General features: G+C 60.1%; 2 protein-coding genes across 4 annotated transcripts in view; one reads left to right on the top strand and one right to left on the bottom strand.

Moving 5' to 3' along the window:
- Window positions 1-5,746, top strand: part of ADAP1 (ArfGAP with dual PH domains 1) — a 14,034-nt gene extending 8,288 nt beyond the window's left edge. For 2 of the 3 annotated variants that reach the window (XM_055135918.1, XM_055135919.1), the window contains exons 3-11: window positions 794-885; window positions 1,601-1,683; window positions 3,105-3,217; window positions 3,390-3,536; window positions 4,156-4,239; window positions 4,344-4,406; window positions 4,510-4,581; window positions 4,663-4,891; window positions 4,965-5,746. In XM_055135918.1, the coding sequence (XP_054991893.1) occupies window positions 794-885; window positions 1,601-1,683; window positions 3,105-3,217; window positions 3,390-3,536; window positions 4,156-4,239; window positions 4,344-4,406; window positions 4,510-4,581; window positions 4,663-4,891; window positions 4,965-4,993 (912 nt within the window). In that variant the 3' untranslated portion in view covers window positions 4,994-5,746. The remainder of the gene's footprint in view (window positions 1-793; window positions 886-1,600; window positions 1,684-3,104; window positions 3,218-3,389; window positions 3,537-4,155; window positions 4,240-4,343; window positions 4,407-4,509; window positions 4,582-4,662; window positions 4,892-4,964) is intronic. The other variant, XM_055135917.1, reaches the window with a different exon arrangement.
- GET4 (guided entry of tail-anchored proteins factor 4) lies at window positions 5,662-18,493 on the bottom strand. The gene is made up of 9 exons (XM_055135920.1): window positions 18,229-18,493; window positions 9,859-9,937; window positions 9,673-9,754; window positions 9,267-9,416; window positions 8,877-9,015; window positions 8,346-8,486; window positions 8,200-8,275; window positions 8,049-8,121; window positions 5,662-6,330 (listed from the first exon to the last, which is right to left on the bottom strand). The coding sequence occupies exons 1-9, from the start codon at window positions 18,381-18,383 to the stop codon at window positions 6,245-6,247; spliced, it is 981 nt and encodes a 326-aa protein (XP_054991895.1). The 5' UTR covers window positions 18,384-18,493; the 3' UTR covers window positions 5,662-6,244.

Here is an 18,493-nt window from a genome sequence, read left to right as displayed (position 1 = left end):
CACGGCTGGGTCAGTGCAGGCCACAGATGAGGCTGCCGGCGAGCAGGGCCTGCCCGAGAGTGGGACACCTAAGGGCCCACCTGGCATTTGACAGGCTCCAGCTCAGGCTGGCATGTACCGTGCACCACCTCCGCCCACTGTCCACCTGCTCAGTGCCCACTGCCTCTGCCAGCTGTCCACTGCCTGCTCACCTCCGCCCCCGTCCACTTATCCACTCTGTCCTCTGCCCATCTGTTTGCCTGCCTTGCACCTAATCGCCATTTATTCTCTTCCCGCCCCCATCCACCCATGGACCCCTCAAGTGTGTCTTCTGTGGGGCTCAGGCTGGAATAGGAGCCTTCTGCACTGGTGGTGGCCCCCAGTCCTGCTTCTCAGTGAAGCCCTGGGGGGGTGTTGGAGCAGACCCCCCAGGCCACTCGATGGGCAGCCCTTGGGGCTCACACCCCGAGGGAAGTGGGGTGGGTGGGGCTGGGGCCTCAGTGCAGTGGGCAGGGCACTGGCCTTGCACGCGGCCACCCTGGGTTCCATCCCCTGCACTCCATATATAGTCCCACGAGCCCCCAGGAGTCCCATGGAAGGGATGCAGAGCCTGTATCAGCCCTGAGCATCCCCAGTACCAGCTGTGAGCACTCTGGGCATGGAAGTGGCACAAAACAGTAAATTCAAATGAATTTGAGGGAGAGGTGAGTGCGGGGGTCAAGCCCCCGCCTGACCCCCAGCATCACAGGCGGCTGGTCTCAACGGAGAGGCGGGGTTCGGCCCGGCAGTGCTGACCTGGTGCTTGCTCTTGCAGTTCATGGCAGCCCACGGGAACGAGGCCGCCAGAGCCACGTACGAGGCCCAGGTGCCGCCCTTCTACTACCGGCCCACGTTCGCCGACTGCCAGTGAGTGTGTGTGGGGGGCTCCGTGCCGGCCTCACCCCCGGGGGCCATCTTGGCAGTGGCTCCCCCACCTCCCTCACGCGCTCACTGGCTGGGCGGGAATCTGACCTTCTTGGCGCCCTCCCTGGCTGCAGCTGCCCCGCCTTTGGGGGCCTGAGGTGCACCCACCAAGGGGCCCAGGGCTTCCCCACAGCCACCGGCGGTCCCGTCACTTTGGGGCACAGTGCCCCCTCTTGGTTGCACTCCAGCCCCACCTCTCACCTGTGCTGTGCTGCCGGGACCCTGGACACCACCCCCACCATTCCTCCGTGTTCTGCACTGCCCGCACGTCTGGCTGCAGAGCTGGGCAGCCTTGGGCAGCAAGGGGGTGGGGCCGGGCAGTGTCATGTATGACGCTGTGGACGGCTGTTCCCAGGTGAGCCTGGGCAGGCTCATCCTCCAGCTCACTGGACTCCTCAGGCTGTCAGGTGCCCTGGAAACCCCCATGGGGTGCAGACCCTCAGTCTGGCCACGTGCACAGAAGGGACTGGGGGCTGGTGGGCAGAGAAAGAAGGGGGATGCCCGTTACTCCCGTAAGGGTCATTGCCAGAGACTGGACCTGTGCTCTGGAATGTTCCAGAAAGAGCAGGTGTATCCACACAGCCCCCAAGACCTTGAGTGGCCCACGATGGGGGACTGTGGCCCCTAACGGGGAGCTGACCCCCCCTCCCCTTCCTAGGGTCCTGCGGGAGCAGTGGATTCGGGCCAAGTATGAGCGACAGGAGTTCATGTGCCCTGAGAAGCAGGAGCCCTACTCTGCAGGTGGGGCCCCAGCCCACCCTCCCCAACTGCCTGAGGCTGAGTGTCCCGAGGACTGGTGCTGCAGCGGGAGGCCAGAGCAGGCCCCTCCCCAGCCTCACCTGTTCTCGGAGTGTGTGGGGGAGCCAGGCAGGCGTTTCCTGGCAAGTCACGGCATACACGCCCCGTCCTTCCTTCCTGCGGGCCCTCCACACGTCCCCATGCGAGTTCCCTCATACTCTGCACGCATTTCCTGTGGCCCTTCGCCACGGGTCCCACGCTGCCCCCACGGCAGACGTGGTGGGCAGTAGGGCGGCCATCAGGGCCCAGCTGGTACGTGGCCAAGGCCGGGATGGCAGTGCCGGCCTCTCCCCAGATAGCAGGGCACCTGTGCCAGGCGGTGCCTCCACACCCAGCTCCCTGCTGCCCAGGGGTGACCCTGCCCACAGCTCCTGGCCCCCTGGCCGTCAATGTGGCCTTTCAGAGGCTGGACAATGCCCCCCGTTGTCCAGGGAGCCGCTGCGCTGCTGGTCGGTCACTGACAGACACTGCACTTCCTGCCAGGCCCCACCCGCCTCGTGCACACAGGCGCCCGTGTACCCTGGCCTCCCTATGGACACTGCCCAGCGTGGGCGGGAGCTGGGAGCATGGGGATGTGGCCGTGCCAGCCCCGTCCTGCCCAGCTCTGCCCCTGCCCACGGGGCCCACGTGCCAACTCAGCGCTGCCTGGTGCACTACTGCCACCTGCTGGGCCCTGCAGGCACAACTGCTGTCACCCAGCCTTGGAGTGACCTTCAGCCCAGAGGGTCTGTCCCCAGCACATCCCTCTCATCAGGTGGTAGGTAACAGGTGCCCACTGCTGGGCCTGTCTGATGGCTGTACCCTCTGGAGAATCCCCTGACCAGGCCGGGGCTCCTCTCTGCTAGCCCTGCCTCGAGGGAGCAGCTGAGTGTTGGGGGCCAGTGCCAGAGCAGCTCCCCAAGTCCTGACCACCCTGCCTAGAGCTCCCAGCCCTCGACTGCCAGTGGGACCTTCAGAGCTGGACAGTGTTCCCCTGGACGCCCCCCACCCCAGTCCTTGCCCCACCCCCCTTCTGGGCAGGTGTGGCTAACACCCTCAGGGGCTAAGGGCAGGTCCCACCTGCAGATGGGACAGGGGACAAGGGGACATGGGGGCATGGGGATGGACAGAGTCCTTTCCTGACGCTACCCAAGGAGTGACCGCAAAGCAGATTAAGACAAACGGGTTTGTCTCCTCTGCTGGCTCTGCTGGGCCACAGCTCCCCACTCGCTGTGGAGGCAGACGTGGACACAGTGCCACGTCTGCGTTCGGGTGATTCTGGGTGCGGGTTTTGGAAGGTGAGAGCGGGCGCGAGGTGCCAGGTGGCCTGGCACCTGGTCCTGCCAAGGGGTGCGCAGCACCGCCTCCCATGACGCCTCCCACAGGCTACCGAGAGGGCTTTCTGTGGAAGCGAGGCCGGGACAACGGGCAGTTCCTGAGCCGGAAGTTTGTGCTGACGGAGCGGGAGGGAACCCTCAAGTATTTCAACAGGATTGATGTAAGTGGAGGGCTGGGGTGGCCCCTGCGACACACCCAGTCCAACCCCAGGACTCCCAGGCCAGAAGAGGACAGAGTGGACTGTGGCCAGCACTCAGAGGGGCCCCAAGTCCCTGCTGTCCACCATGGGCAGTCCCCCCGCAGCCCAGCCCTGAAGGTCAACCTACCCCCAGGCCAAGGAGCCCAAGGCCAGCATGAAGGTGGAGCACCTGAACGCCACCTTCCAACCGGCTAAGATCGGCCACCCGCACGGGCTGCAGGTCACCTACCTAAAGGACAACAGCACCCGCAATGTCTTCGTCTACCACGAGGATGGCAAGGTGGGTGCCGGCACAGCTCAAGTCCATGTCATGCTCAACCCTGGCACCTCTACCGCTGCACACAGGACCCGTGTCCACATCCCCAACATTCCGGGACTTTCTATCCTAGCATACACTGTCTGTCAACACTAGCTCTGCCCCTCCCAGGCTCCAATCGAGCCTGTCCCTCAGGGACCTCCTGTAGGTGGCCATGTGATGTCTGTCCGCGGGGCCCAGGTGTGCCCTCCCCTGAGGCGAGACGGACTCCCAGGCAGGTGCTCTCTCCCCCATCCCTTTAGCAACTGTGCAGGAGCAGACTTGTCCGGCGGCCCTGGTTCCCTGGAGGGTCCCTGGGGCCCGCTCCTGACCCATCTGGGTCCTGCATGGCGTTTGGGGAGGTGGCTGGCGCCAGAACGGCTCTTGGTGCTGGTTTCCCAGGGTCCCTGGATGTGGCGCCTGGCCCTGGGCCACCCCCGTTGAGTCTCAACTCACTGCTCAGTGTCCCCTAATGGGTCAGTTAGGCCTCAGTACTGGGGGACTGAGCAGCCCTCTGTGCCAGGAGCCGGCCTGTGCCGCAGCCCCCACACCTGGGGCACTGACCAGTGCAGGGCCCAGCCCTCACCCCGTCTCCCACCCGCAGGAGATGGTGGACTGGTTCAACGCGCTCCGAGCTGCCCGCTTCCACTACCTGCAGGTGGCCTTCCCCGGTGCCAGCGACGCAGACGTGAGGAGAGAACCCTGGCCTCCTGGGGTGCCCTGGGCGGGGGTGGAAATGGGGCTGTGCACAGGCACGCAGGGTCCCACTGAGCCACCATGCCCTGTCTGCAGCTGGTGCCAAAGCTGTCCAGGAACTACCTGAAGGAAGGGTACATGGAGAAGACGGGTCCCAAGGTGAGCGGGTACGGGATCAGCAGGGAGAGGGGGACTCGGGGTCAGGTGGGGATGGGGGCATGAGGTCTAAGCTGGGCAGGGTGGGTCACGTGTGTCCCTGCAGCACACCGAGGGCTTCCGGAAACGCTGGTTCACCATGGATGACCGCAGGCTCATGTACTTCAAAGACCCGCTGGTGAGCAGGGCTGGGTGGGTGGTGTGCGGGGGAGACGGGGAGGGGAGGCTGGCCCTGTCACAGCCCCTACTGTGCCCACAGGATGCCTTTGCCCGCGGGGAGGTCTTCATCGGCAGCCAGGAGAGTGGCTACACGGTGCTGGATGGGCTCCCACCGGCCACCCAGGGCCATCACTGGCCACATGGCATCACCATCGTCACACCCGAGCGCCGCTTCCTGCTGACCTGTGAGACGGCCGCGGAGCAGCAGGCGTGGGTGGACGCGTTCCGGAGGGTGGTGGAGCGGCCCATGTTGCCGCAGGAGTATGCTGGTGAGCGGTGGGCATGGGCGCGGGGCTGGCCGGCTCTCCCGGCAGGGGCGGTGACGCCGTGCTCTCTCCGCAGTGGAAGCACACTTCAAGCACAAGCCCTAGGGACCCGGGACCTGGGCAGGCGGCTGCAGCCTTGTTTGGGCCTAGCTGACCTCTGACCCCACGATGCTGCTCCCCTTTGTGGATCACGGACTCGCTGGCTGCATCTGAGTGGGACTTGGTGGTTGCAGCCTTTGGTTCCCCCCACCCCTTATTTATTGAGCATCTTGGGGGAGGTGGGTGGAAGGAGCCCCCTGCGGCCCACCTCAGCAACACTGGCCTGCGGGCTCAGGCCAACCTGCCACTGTGCTGGGAGCCAGCCCCGGTGTCGGGGGTCCTGCCTCCATCAGCTCTAATGGGGTGGTGGAGGGGGTGGCCAGTCTCACTGGGGGCAGGAACTGGGGAGGCCCCTGGCCCTCAAGCTTGTGTGGAATGGAGCTCCCCAACTCTACAAAGGGCACTTGAGCTGGGGAGCCCCCTGGACTGGGGAACCCAGAACAGGGGGCCCCCCTCCCACTTTCCACAGGGCCTCTGGACAGCCAGTGCCTGAGTCTGAGCAGAAGCAGGCACCAAACCCTTCAGGGCCCTGCCTCGTGCCGTCCAGTCTGTCCTCTGCCTGCAGGGACTCAGCGCTGCCCCTCAGCAGACATGTCAGATGGCACCACCCTGTCTGGGGACCATGGCCTGGCTCGCCCCGGCAGGATGTAGCTGAGAAAGGACATGCAGCAGAGCGCAGTACAAAGGGTTTATTGAAACAACAGCCGACGCCTCCCCAGCTCCCTCTGACAGTCAATAAAGCCGGTTCCCTCCTCTCCACGTGTGGCCACTGCGCTTCAATCCACAAGTCTTATTTAACTGTGAAAAAATAAAGTGTTTCTGTCCACACCGCTCCAAGGGCCTAGGACGGGGGCGGCGGGCTCATCGCCCAAGGAGGACAGTTCGGCGGCGTCTCGTGGAGAGGAGCCACTTCCTGGGTGCCTGTCGCCTGCGGAGCTCCCGGCGCCAGGTGCAGCAGGACATCGTGGGCGGCTGGGTGCTGTGCACAGGCACCATGGCAGCCGGCTCCCGGCCAGCCCTCGGCCCTCCCAAAGCAACGAGCGAGACGGGGGCTGGGGGAGGAGGCGCACCAAGGCCTGTGCTTTATTGGGGTCAATCCAGGGAACACGGGGTCGGCCCGGTCAGCCCAGCGCCGGGCGGCCACGTGGCACTTCGGCCAGCGCAGACACTGCCCCCTGCAGGCAGCCAGCACAGCCACAGCCCTGAGGGAGAGCGCGCCGGGCGTCTGCGAGTCGGCCTGAGGCAGCTGCACACACGTCAGTCGAGCTCAATGGGGCTGCCGTCGTCTTGGCTATCCTCGGCCTCCTGTTCCGAGGAGCCCATGAGGCTGCTCAGAAGGTTCCCTGCAAGGAAAGGCACCGTGGCCGTCAGCGCCACACACCCGGGGCCAGCTCTGAGGGAGGCTGCCACCATGCCGCGCTGGGCACCAGGCCCCACATGTGGCACTGCCAGCAGTGCGACTCGAGGCCAGTTTCACAGGTGGGGATGGAGTCCTGTTGCCAGCACCCTGAGCACATCGGGTGGCCCCAGGCCCCCCAAGCACAGCAGGTCTTTTGTGGCACGTGAGGCCCTGCCGAGAAGGGACTTCTCACGGGAAATCAGCCGACTCTCACAGCAGAGCTGCCTGTGGAACGCCCAAGGGTGCCGGCACCGTCTGCCCTCCAAGGGCAGCGAGGGCTGGGGCCGATGCCCTTGAACTCTGCCCTTGAACTCTGCCCTACCTGAACACAGTTCCCCGGTCAGGTGAACCAACAGCTCAAGGCTGGCCTGGTGGGTTGCCCATCCCTTGCACACGCAGCCCGGGAGACGGGGTCGCCCAGTGGCTGCCTGCTGAGCTGCACCCACACCGGGTCTCTGACAAGGACAGCGGCAGCGCCTGTACCTGGGCCCTTCCCGAAGGCAGAGACACGTGCACACAGCACACAGCAGAGGAGGACAGGCCAGCAGTCAGGAAGCCCACGGCCATCTCCACCCACGCTAAGAGGGCGCCTGACGAGATGGACCTCCTCTTGTGATAAAGAAAATACGAAGAGCAGGACTGGGAGGAAACCACACCCACACCCTGAAGCCACACAGGGCAGCTCTCTGCTCCATGGGAGACTGCAAGTGCTCCAGGAGTCTTGACTCCGACTCCGACTCCGCAAAGGTCAGACGCTGCAGCAAGAGCAACAGGACAGGGAGAAGAAAGAACCAGGCAAGGGCGGAGACAGGCGTCTGCTGGAGAGTGCTCAGGTCTTTCAAAGAACTTCAAGCGCCAGAGCACAGTGGGGAGGGCGCCTACCTTGCACGTGGCCGACCAGGGTTCTATCCCCAGCATCCCATATGGTCCCCATACGGTCCTCCGGCATCCCCAGGCAAGCCGGCTAAGCAGAGACGCTGCCTGAGCATGCACTGGAGGGTGAAACGGGAAGCTGACAATGGAGGGATACGGCCCCCGTCTGGACCTGGGTCCTGCAACTCTGAAGGTGCCAGGCCAGTGCACAAAGTGCACCAACAATGGCCCACGCCAGCGACAAGCAGGCCAGAGGAAGCCAGGCACAGCGTCCACCCCTGCAGAGGCCTGGCGGTGGGGGACGCAAGGGGCTTCTGCACGTGCTGAGGAGTGCGGCAGTCTCTGAAACAGCCCACAGGACTACTGCCGGCACCTGACTGCAGGAGGCAGCGAGCGAGTGTGCTCACCCCTGATTCACAGTGGGCAGAGGAGAGACAAAACGAAGGGTGTCCCCAGGGGACCAGTCCACTGACCCTCCATCAGTCCAGCCCCTAGGCACATGAGGAGCAGAGCCAAGAGCCCATATCTGCTGGCCAGATGCCTACACGCCCAGTGCATAGCTGAAACACAAGATACCAAAGCCCTGGGCGGGCCTGGTCCACAACCACAGAACGTTCTGGACGTGGGGCCATGGGATGTGTCCAGGCCCCTTGAAGGTGCTTCCCACATTGAGTGGAAACAGGCAGGGGAGGAGGCAAGGGAAAGAGCAACAAAGAAACCTGGTCCCAGCTGTGGCCATGTGCAGGGGTAGGGAGGAGAGGGGTGCGGCAGGCTCGGGGTGGGCCTTACCTAGCAGGCCACCGTAGGATGAGGTCTGCTTGGGTGGTACCCCGAAGAAGAGCTGGCCGATCCTGTCGAGGTACTGTGGGACGAGAGTCCATGAGGTGCTGCCCACCACCTTCACCCCGTCCCACCGACCTGCCCCTGGCCGCACCCTCACCTCGTTGTACATGGGGTCCCGCCGGAGTGACGGCTGGTACTGCTCACACAGCACAGTGAACACGGTCAGCTTCCCTCTGCAACAGGACAGGGAACATGGCAGGTCCAGCAGGCATGTGCGGGGGCGGGGGGCGGGCGCACACTCACCCGTCCACGGCCAGTAGCAGGAACCAGATGAAGTTGAGCAGGGGCCGCACGAACGGGGGCCCGTCCTCAATGGATGGGTGTCTCTGTGTGTACGTGGTGAACACGGCCGAGGCACTGCTCTTGTTCTTCAGACACAGGAACCTGAGGGAGGTTGCAGAGGAGGCTGCGGGGAGGGGCCTGGCTCTGCCCCCACCACGGCCCAGCTGTCCAGTCCTGCCCTGGCCTGCGCGTGTGCTGTTGGTGAAGGGGACTGGGGACCCCATGTGGGGTGGGTGAGGGGTGTCTGCCTGTCATGCTAAATGGCTGGGAAGAGAACCGCCCATGGGGGTGAAGCTGGGCCTGGCCAGGTACCAGGTCTCAAGGGAGTGAACAGCCCCTAGCCCACGCTCGACAGACACTGGCAGGACAAGCAACCTCAGTCACGGGCCCATTATACTCGGGTGGCCGGGAACCCTGTATCCGGCTTGAAGACACCCCCAAGAGAGCAATGGGGAGATGCCTGAGACACCTGGGTGGGCTGGGGTCACCTACTGCAGCACGGCCTGGGCCACGAACATGTCCACCTCGCTGCGGAAGCCCCGGGAGGCTGAGTACTCCACGAGCATGTTGGCGCAGCCCTCGCCGTCCGCAGAGTGCAGGAAGTGGTAGCGAGACTCACAGTAGTTTTGCTCTGCAGAGAGTGGTGTGTTGGGGCAGAGAGTGAGAAGTGACCCCTACCACCTGGCATGCAGCAAGCACAGGACCTCCTGAGGCCCCCTGGGGGAAACTGGAAGCGCCAACCCAGACCGCGCCATCCTACCAGCCAGGCTTGTCCGAGGATCTCGGACAGACAGGTCCCATGTGCCATGGAGGAGGGCTGGTCCTCCCAGGGGACCCCCAGACTGCTGAGCGCCCCATCAGGAGAGCTGCTCCCTTCCTTACCTCTCCACAGGGTGAGAGCCAGCAGCTGATGCAGCCGGGGGTGGCCCAGCTTCCCTGAGCCCCCGCCAGACCACTTCAGGGCTCGAGAAACGAAAGCCACGCGCTCAGGGGAACTGGGGTCCATCAGGCTGAACAGCTTTGCCAGGTTTTCTGGAAGAGAACAGGCCTCACGCCAGGGACACACCCGTGTCTACCCCACATGTACCCCACCTGCACCCTGCCCTTTGGTGCTGGAGAGCCAAGTGATGCCACCCCAGGGACACAGGACCTGGTCCTAGCACTTTTTCTGTACTCCACCCCCACAATCCACCAGCAGAGGACATGATGGTCCCCTCTCCAGAGCTCCGCCCCCAGCAGAGGGAGCGGCCACGCCCCTCTCCAGACTCCGCCCCCAGCAGAATCTCACCCAGGAGCTCATCGGTCACTTCCACCTCGGCCTTCTCCAGGGACTCGAGCACCAGCATGGACAGGTCAGCAGCGCTGTTCTGCTGCAGACCGAACGGGGGCGGGGGGTCGTGAGGATGGGCACTGCCCGGGCCGCGTGGCGAGGGCTGGCGCGGGCGGGAGGCAGGGATAGGTGTGTGAGCCTTACCTGGCCGTGGCTGAAGAATAGCAGCGCCCCGGAGCACATGAGCTCGCGTGCCTCCACGTGTTTGCTCTGCGACATGTACCTGGGCAGGGCAGGCGCGGCCTGAGCCCGTGGTGTCCACCACCTACTCGGAGCCCAGCAGAACCTCCCTAACCCTCACCACGGCACGGACCGGATTCCATCTGATGTCCCGTGCAGTCCCGCAAGCATGCCAGGTGTGAGCCCAAAACCAACAGCAGAAAAGAACTCTCCACCCCGGCTCCTCGGGCCAGGACGGCTGAGGTCAGTCCACAGGCCCGCGGACAACAGCCTATTAAATGCCAGGTGTGAGGAGAAACTAAGAAACTCAACCGTCAAGAAAATGAAGATGTCAAAGTAGGGGAGGAGGCGCAAAGTCAGGCTACAGGAACACCAAAACCAAATAATAAATGGGCATACTTCCTTAATAGTGTCTTGCTCCTATGTCTGGCTGTTTTCACCGGGGTCCCTCGGAGGGGGTGGGTTGAGTTTCCCTCCTGGCCCCCAGCAGAGCCCCGGCAGCCGAAGACTTTTCTGGAGCCCAGCCACAGTCATGGTCAAGGGCCTTCTCTACATGTTCGGACGAGCCTCATGCATGAAGGAACCGGCAGAGGAACCCAGGTGTGTGGGACCAGGGGCCGAGATCTCCAAGCCTGCTCGGATTGGGACTGGGCCTCTTCCACCCAGATCCCCCATTTTCCAGTAGCTAGATGGTCACACCCAGAAACTGCCCCTGGTGCCGTGTATTCCCATCAACGGCCAACATCCAGAGACTATAAAACCAAGCTCCTGGACCTCTTATAGCCTAGTTCTCCCTCTCGGAGAACCTGGCAAGCTACCGAGTTTCCTGCCAGCATGGGAGAGCCTAGCAAGCTCCCCATGGCATATCCATATCCTAAAACCAGTAACAATGATGGGTCTCATTCCCCTGACCCTTAAAGAGCCTCCAATGTGGCACCGTTGAGAAAGATGAGGCTTCTAAAATCTCAGGGCTAGGACGAATGGAGATGTTACCGAGACCGCTCAAGAAAATCGACGATCAATGTGATGATGATGATGATGATGACGACGACTTACATTTCCATAATCTAGACACTAATGGTCTGACTTCAACAGAGTAGCTGAGCGATTAGGAAACAAAACTGTTGGCTGGGGACAGACCAGGGGCACCCGCACACCTGGCCAAAGAAAGTTCCAGATCAGAAGGCACCACTGGTGAAATCTAGCAAACCTTCAAATAATTTACACCATCTTTTCCCCCTCACTCAGCTAAAAAAATTGAAGTGGGGTTCCACATTTTATGATGATTCCAAAATCAGACCAAGTGCATCGAATCAAGAAATCTGTAGGCCGCTGTCTCTGACACAGAGGACCGATCTCAACAGAACATAAGCAAACACACACAGTCAACGGAAGGCAGCAGGGTCATGCACCATGAGGAGCATGTGGGCTTCTCGGCAGGCATGCTTGCACACAGGGGAGCACCAGCAAGAGGAAAGACTGAACCGTAAGCCATGTTGGAGAAGGCATCTGACATGATTCAGCACCACTGACGGTCAACGAAACAAAAGCCTATCAATAAAATGAGGACAGAAGGAAGCCACCTCAATTAAATAAAGGTCACAAACCATGAAACTGTCTTACATCACACTCCGTGGTGGAAACCAACAGCTCTTTCTTTTAGAATCAGGAACAAGGGGTTGGAGTGATAGCACAGTAGGTAGATGCCTGATCTGTGGCATTCCATATGGATGGTCCCTGAGCACCACCAGGAATAAATCCTGAATGCAGAGTCAGGAGAAATCCCTGAGAACCACTAGGTGTGGCAAAAAAGCAAACAAAAACACCCAATCCAGAATCAGGAACAAGCCAAATGTAAAATAAAACATAGTCATTTGTTTTATTTTATATTAGAGATATTAGCCAAAGCAATTAGACAAGAAATGAAACAAATCCAGATCGGAAAAGAAGTGAGACTACCATTGTTGGCAGGAGATATTAAAAATACATAGAAAACCTTGGGGCTGGAGTGACAGCACAAGTGGGTAGGGCATTTGCCTTGCGTGCGGCCGACTTGGGCTCGATTCCCAGCATCCCACATGGTCCCCCGAGCACCACCAGGAGTTATTCCTGAGTCCAGAGCCAGGAGTTAACCCCTGTGTATTGCCAGGTGTGACCCAAAAAGAAAAAAAAAAAAGATAAAATAAATAAAAATAAATAAAAAATACATAGAAAACCTTAAAGAAAACCATTAAAAATCCTCTGGCAGGGCTGGAATGATAGCACAGCAAGTAGGGCATTTGCCTTGCATGAGGCCAACAGAGGTTCGATTCCCAGCATATCATATGGTCTCCTGAATATCAACAGGAGTATTTCCTGAGTGCAGAGCCAGGAGTAAACCTCTAAGCATCTTCAGGTGTGGCCCAAAAATCAAAAGAAACAAAACAAATACAAAACCTGGAACAATTAATGCAGCATCAAAGCAACCACTTGCAAAATCAACATTCAGAACCCTACCATCCTGTATATAAATACTAAAGGAGAAAAAAAATTATGAGTATCTCCTTTAGAATTATACCTAAGAATTCTATTAGCCAGGGTGCAAGAGGATGCTCACTCCACCCCAGCTCTGCCTAGTGCACCAGGTAGGTGATTTGCTCTGCATGAGACAGGCCTGGGCTCTATCCCTGGCACCCCAATGGTTCCTGAACACCTCCAGGAATGACACTGGGTGCACAGAACCATGAGTAACCCCTGAGTACCACCATTGTGGCCCAGAAACCACAAACACACACACACACACACACACACACACACACACACACACACACCACTTTTAGGCTCGAAAAGCAGACCAAAATGACCAAGATGACACCACGCTGAAAAGCTTCTGAATAGCAGAAGAAACAGGAAAGACAGAAGGAAGCCCACACTCTGCATGGAACATCAGCCCAGGCAGCCACCACGGCACAGACAGCCTGTCAGGGCACAGCAAGGACATGCCAGCACTGACAATCACAGAGCTCTGTCAGGAATTTATGGTGGCTCCCAGCATACACCTCTAAGGATTTCCCGTATGCAGAGCCATAGCAGAGGGTGCAGAGCCTGGAGCAAAGTGCCCTCCATATGGCATGGGCTGTGCGCAGAGGGCACAGGACCCCCACCAGAGCTGCTGTGTATTCCAAATTGTGTCATCAACCCAGAACAATACCCACGTGGTCACAAGCACCACTCACAACAGAGATGACCAACACAGGGCTGCCAAGAGTTCGGTGGGCTGGGGCCCAGTTCCATCCTGAAACCTCCTAGGAACCCCCAAGCACCGCCAGGAGTGGTCCCTGAGCACAGAACTGGGAGTAAGTGCTAAGCACAGCTTGGTGTGTCTCCCCAACTGTTTCGTATCTATGGAACACTCAATTACCAAATTAAATATTTTAGGTACAGGAAATCATTTTTGTTTTGTGCCACACCTGGCAGTCCTCAAGGGCTTACTCCTGACTCCGCACTCAGGAATCACTCCTGACAACACTCAGGGGACAATTGTGGTGCTGGGGATCGAACCCAGGTCAGTGCATGCCAGGTAAATGCCCTACCCGCTGCATTATCACTCCAGCTCAAGAAATTATTTTTACAAATAATGAAATTAGGGTTGGAGAATATGCACAGGGCAGGGCCTTACCTGCAGCTGACCCAGATTCCATCCCCAGCACCACAGAGGGTTCTGTGAGCCCTGCCAGGAGTGATCCCGTCAGGTGTGACAACAAGACACAAGAGATCACAGCCAGGAAGGCCAAACCAGGCTCCATGTCCAGCACACGATTCCCCAAGCCCTATCAGGAGTAACTCCTTAGTACAGAACTAGGAGCTAGCCTTGAGGACTACAGGTGTGGCCCAAATAACCCTCCAAAATAAACTGGTAGTGCTGGCAAACACTCAACTATGAAGTTAATAACACATTGCTTGTAAGATTTTAAAGTTATTTACAAATTGGGGTCTGGAGACAGTCCAGGAGTTGGATGCTGGTACTGCATGCAACAGACCCTGGTTTGATTCTTGAAACCGCATATGGTCCCCTAAGCCCTGCCAGGCATGATCTCTAGCAGGACCAGGAGCAGTTCCTGAGCACTGCTGCGGGGGGTGGTCCTAACCTCCAGTTCCCCCACAAAAGTTTACAGATTAACGCAAAGGATAAAAGGACCTTGAATTTAATCCAAGAAATACTCAAGACCTTTAACAACACCAAAGGACAACTACTGGAAGAAGGAAATGATTAGAAGGGCAGCAGCGGGCACCCAGCGACTGCAGCCTTGTCCTGCAGGATGGAAGGGCTCCCGTGGGCCTGCACCAAGCCTATCTCGCACTGATGTGGCAGCAGTAGGGGCTCGGGTGTGTGGACATGGGCAGCAGCAGAGGCCCAGGCGTGGATACGGGCAGCAGTAGGGGGCTTGTGCACACGTGCACTCTGGGTGTTCTAGGCAAACTGCCACCTTCCACCTGGAAGGACAGACCCAGCTCTCAGCCTGCTTCCGAGTGGCAACTTGCCCCTATACCAGAGTTCTAGATGCTTCTACTGGAATAACTGCAGTTCCGTGATACGTTCTGGAGCTGGGTGGAAATGAGGGAAGTGGGGAGGGGGGAGAGAGAGAGAGAGAGAGAGAGAGAGAGAGAGAGAGAGAGAGAGAGAGGGAGAGGGAGAGAGAGAGGGAGAGAGAGGGAGAGAGAGAGAGAGAGAGAGAGAAAACAGGGCTGCCCCCTGGTGGTCCTCATGGGTCCACATGTGGTGCCGGGAATCCAATCCAGGGTTGCAGCCAATGCAGTCACCTGCAAGCTTAGCGTCTTCCTCTTCTCTCTCCAGCACTGGACAAAATCTAAGACTGTGACTTCCTTTTTCTTGGTAGTGCCAATGATGCGACCCAGGGCCTCCAAACTAGCAAGCAAAAGTGCTCTGCCACTGAACTCTGTCCCCATCAATATACCAGAGCAACCCCGACAGACTCCTGAGGCCTACAGAGGCTGGTCAGGCAGGTCCATTCCTGCCACTCAAAGAACTTCCCAAAGACCTGGAGAGACCGGGCCTTCACACTGGGCACTGGAGCCAACAGGCTGAGCTACATGCTGATTGACCGTCTGGGGGTGTGTTCTCAAGGCAGCCAGCCCAGTGCCAGACCCCACGATTATACAGAGGGTCACCTGCTGGGCAGCAGGGGCCCACCTGAGTCCACTGGACAAATGCTGACCGTTGCTCCCCGCTGACCGCCGCAGAGAGCTGTACTCAACTCCATCTACAGCCCTGCTTCTGCTGTTCCGAGGGGGATCACCGTGGCCTCTGCATGAGCACATGACCCACAAGCTCAAAGAACAATCTGGAGAAAAAGATGAACCTGAAGTCTGCCAAGTATTTCCTGGTGTATTGGACCAGGAAATTTGGAGGACCAAAGAGTTGACTTCATTTTCCTATGATATGTTATGAACATGAGGGAGCGATAGCACAGTGGTAAGGGCGTTTGCCTTGCACATAGCCGACTCGGGTTCAGTTTGTCCACCCCTCTCAGAGAGCCCGGCAAGCTACCCGTGGCGTACTTGATATACCAAAAACAGTAACAAGTCTCACAATGGAGACGTTACTGGTGCCTGCTCGAGCAAATCAATAAACAACGGGATGACAGTGTCAGTGGCATGTTATGAACATGAAGGTCAGTATGGTGGGAGACAGACATTTATGATCAGAGAGAGCACACGGTGTGGGCTTGGGAAGACAGCAGGCATGCATGCGGACAGGGAAGAGATGGGCACATACGTGGGCAGAGAAGAGAGCAGGCACGCGTGTGGGCAGGGAAGAGAGTGGGCACGCGTGTGGGCAGAGGAGAGGGCACGCGTGTGGGCAGGAAGAGAGCGGGCATGTGTGCAGCATCACACTTCACAAGTGACCACCTGCCGTTCCCAGTGTCGCTGCACACTTGCTCCAGAAAGTCTGACAAGACAAACCAGTAAACTATGCGCAGAGCACGGGCCTCTCCTGGGACTAGTGTAGCCCCTTTGTTGCGCGGCACCTTTCACTGAATGCGGCCTGGCTGCAAAGGAACCTCCCCTAGTGCCACACCATGGGGGCCACTGTTAGTGCTACTGCTCTTTGCTCTCCCACTGTCAAAAGAAAATGGAGGTGGAGGAAGCAGGAATGGAAGCAGTAAGCCAGGGCCGACGCGGGGTTCCTGAGTGCCCAGTGCCGAATGCAGCCCAACGCTACATCAGTGTTTGCAGCTTCCCCTCAGGCAAATTTCACCTCAGAAAATACACATGAAGTATTCGGTAGTAAGGTTCGCTCAGACAGGGGCCGGAGAGATAGTATAGTGAGTAGGGAGCTTGCCTTGCACACGGTTGGCCCAGGCTCAATCTCTGGCACCCAGTCTGGTCCCCTGACCTCCCCGGGAGAAAGACGAGCATTGTTGGGTGTGGCTAAAACACAAAAGGTTCCTTAGATACCACCAGGCCCTTGGAAGCCTGAATCAGCAGAGGCTGTGGAGACAAGGTCCCAGGACTGCAGGCCTGGGAGACACACAGCCTGCTGCTGGGTTCGCTGCAATGCTGCACCCCATCAATTCCCAGCGTGAGGGGTCCAGGTGGCACTGGCACCCTCCTGAGCAGCACCTAAGGGCAGACGTCAGGGTACATCCAAATAATGAAGCTGAGTCCGGAGAGTCAGGCCAGGACAAGAAGACTCACCGTCTGACTCACACCCAATTCCAGATCATGCCTGACAGCCTTTGGTGGGAAAGGTGGGGGTGGCAGAAGACTGACTGTAGAGCTGGATGAGGACACGGGGGACACACACACGGGGGGTGCACCCACCAGAAGCATCTGGAGAACTGGACTTGTCCAGGGTCGATGCTGGGCGGAGTTGCACCATGCACAAGAACCTCCTGACTGGCCACTGACACTCCTTCACTGTAGCCACTGGGCCCAGTGGAGTCAGGGCTGACCCCAGGTCTCCCAGAAGGATGCTTCAAGGGGTTCTGAGATGTCCAGGGTAGAGGCTGCACCCAGACGGAGGCCAGGCTGAAGGACTCTCACTCGACAACCGCATGGACAGTCCTTCCAGAGCGTCCTACAGAGCTGGCTCCCACCACAAAACGCTGTGTTTATTTTAGGAAGACACAGATCTGCTGATTAACCACTGGGACAAATGTTTATATTCCAGCCCTGAAGAACAGGGAGCGCCTGGCCTCCCCAGAGCAGCCGGCACACGGAGTGACGATGGCTCCTCTGCCAGTCAGCTCAGGGCCCAAGTCCATCTCTGATTTTTCTCCCTGAAGAATGTAGCAACCCCCACTGGAAGGCGCTGAGGTTTGGTGGCAAAACCAACAGGCATTAAAAACTCACCCTTGGGGCTGGAGTGATCACACAGCAGGTAAGCGCTTGCCTTACAGCGCCCAACCTGGGCCCAGCATCCCGCCGGGTCCCTTGAGCCCCATCAGGAGTGATTCCTGAGCGGAGAGCCACTGAGCACCGCCGGTGTGGTCCAAACACTGGGGGGGGGAGGGGAATTAAAAAGCAAACAAAACCCCTCACCCTTGTTTCAGCGAAAGAAAAACACAACAGTTTCCAGCTGGAAAGAACGGCCAAACATTTTGCAACACAGTGCAAAAGCCAGCAGCACCCTGTCCTGCCTGCGTTTGTCAATGGTCAGGGGTAGCAGACAGAAAGTTCTGGAAACAAGGTTGCTCTTCAGTCCGCGGCTTGCAGGAGGGGCCGGGAAAAGTAACATGAAACGTGCGGCGGCGGGGCGCGGGCCTCCAACTGCCCGCGTGCGAGCGGGGAGCGGCGGGAAGGGCGTCAAGTCCTGGAGGCGAGACACCCCACCGTTCCGGCCCGCGCGACTCTGAGCCAGACCTTCACGTTTCATTCACAGACAACCTGGAGGGCGACCCCACGGCAGAGCCCTCCCGCCGAGGTGTGCGCCCGTCTCGGCGCCCGGCTGGCCCCGCAGACCCGCACCCGCACGCCAGCGCCCTGTCCCGGCTCGGCACGTGGCGGGCGGCGCAGGGTCACGGGCACGGCGGGCCGCGCCCACAAGCACAGTCCGGCCCGTCCGGCCCCGACGGCGGGGGCGGCCGAGCCGGCGGGCGGTGCGAGCGGGGGCGGCGCCTGGCGGCGGCGCGGGCCCAGGTCGCCGGGCTCGGGGTCCCAGTCCCGGGTCCCGGGGCGGGGGCGGGGGCGGGGGCGGCGGTGGGCCCCGGGCTCCGGGCCCCGGGCCCGGCCCTTCGCTCGGCCGCGGACGGGCAGCGGCGCGGGCCAATGGGGGCGCGGGGCGGCGCGGCGCGGCCAATGGGGCGCGGGGGCGGGCGGCGCCGGCGGTACCTGAAGAAGAGGGTCCGGTACATCTGGTGTGCCTCGTAGTAATCGCCCTTCTCCACGCTGGCGCGCAGCTTGCCCTCCACGCGCTGGACGCCACCGCGGTTGCGGGCGCCGTTGCGGGCGCTCTCCTGCTCGGCCATCGCCGCCGCCGCCGCCATCGGCCGGCGCTGACTCCGCGCAGGCAGGGCTGACGCTGTCGCAGGCGCGCTCGGCAGCGCCTCTCGGCTTCCGTCCGGCGGCCGCCCGACACCCTCTACGGTGGCCGCGC

Source organism: Sorex araneus, chromosome 4 (genome assembly GCF_027595985.1).
Source record: "Sorex araneus isolate mSorAra2 chromosome 4, mSorAra2.pri, whole genome shotgun sequence".
Lineage (NCBI taxonomy): Eukaryota > Metazoa > Chordata > Mammalia > Eulipotyphla > Soricidae > Sorex > Sorex araneus.
The sequence above is the reverse complement of the archived record's forward strand: the minus strand, read 5'-3'. Positions and strand labels throughout refer to the sequence as shown.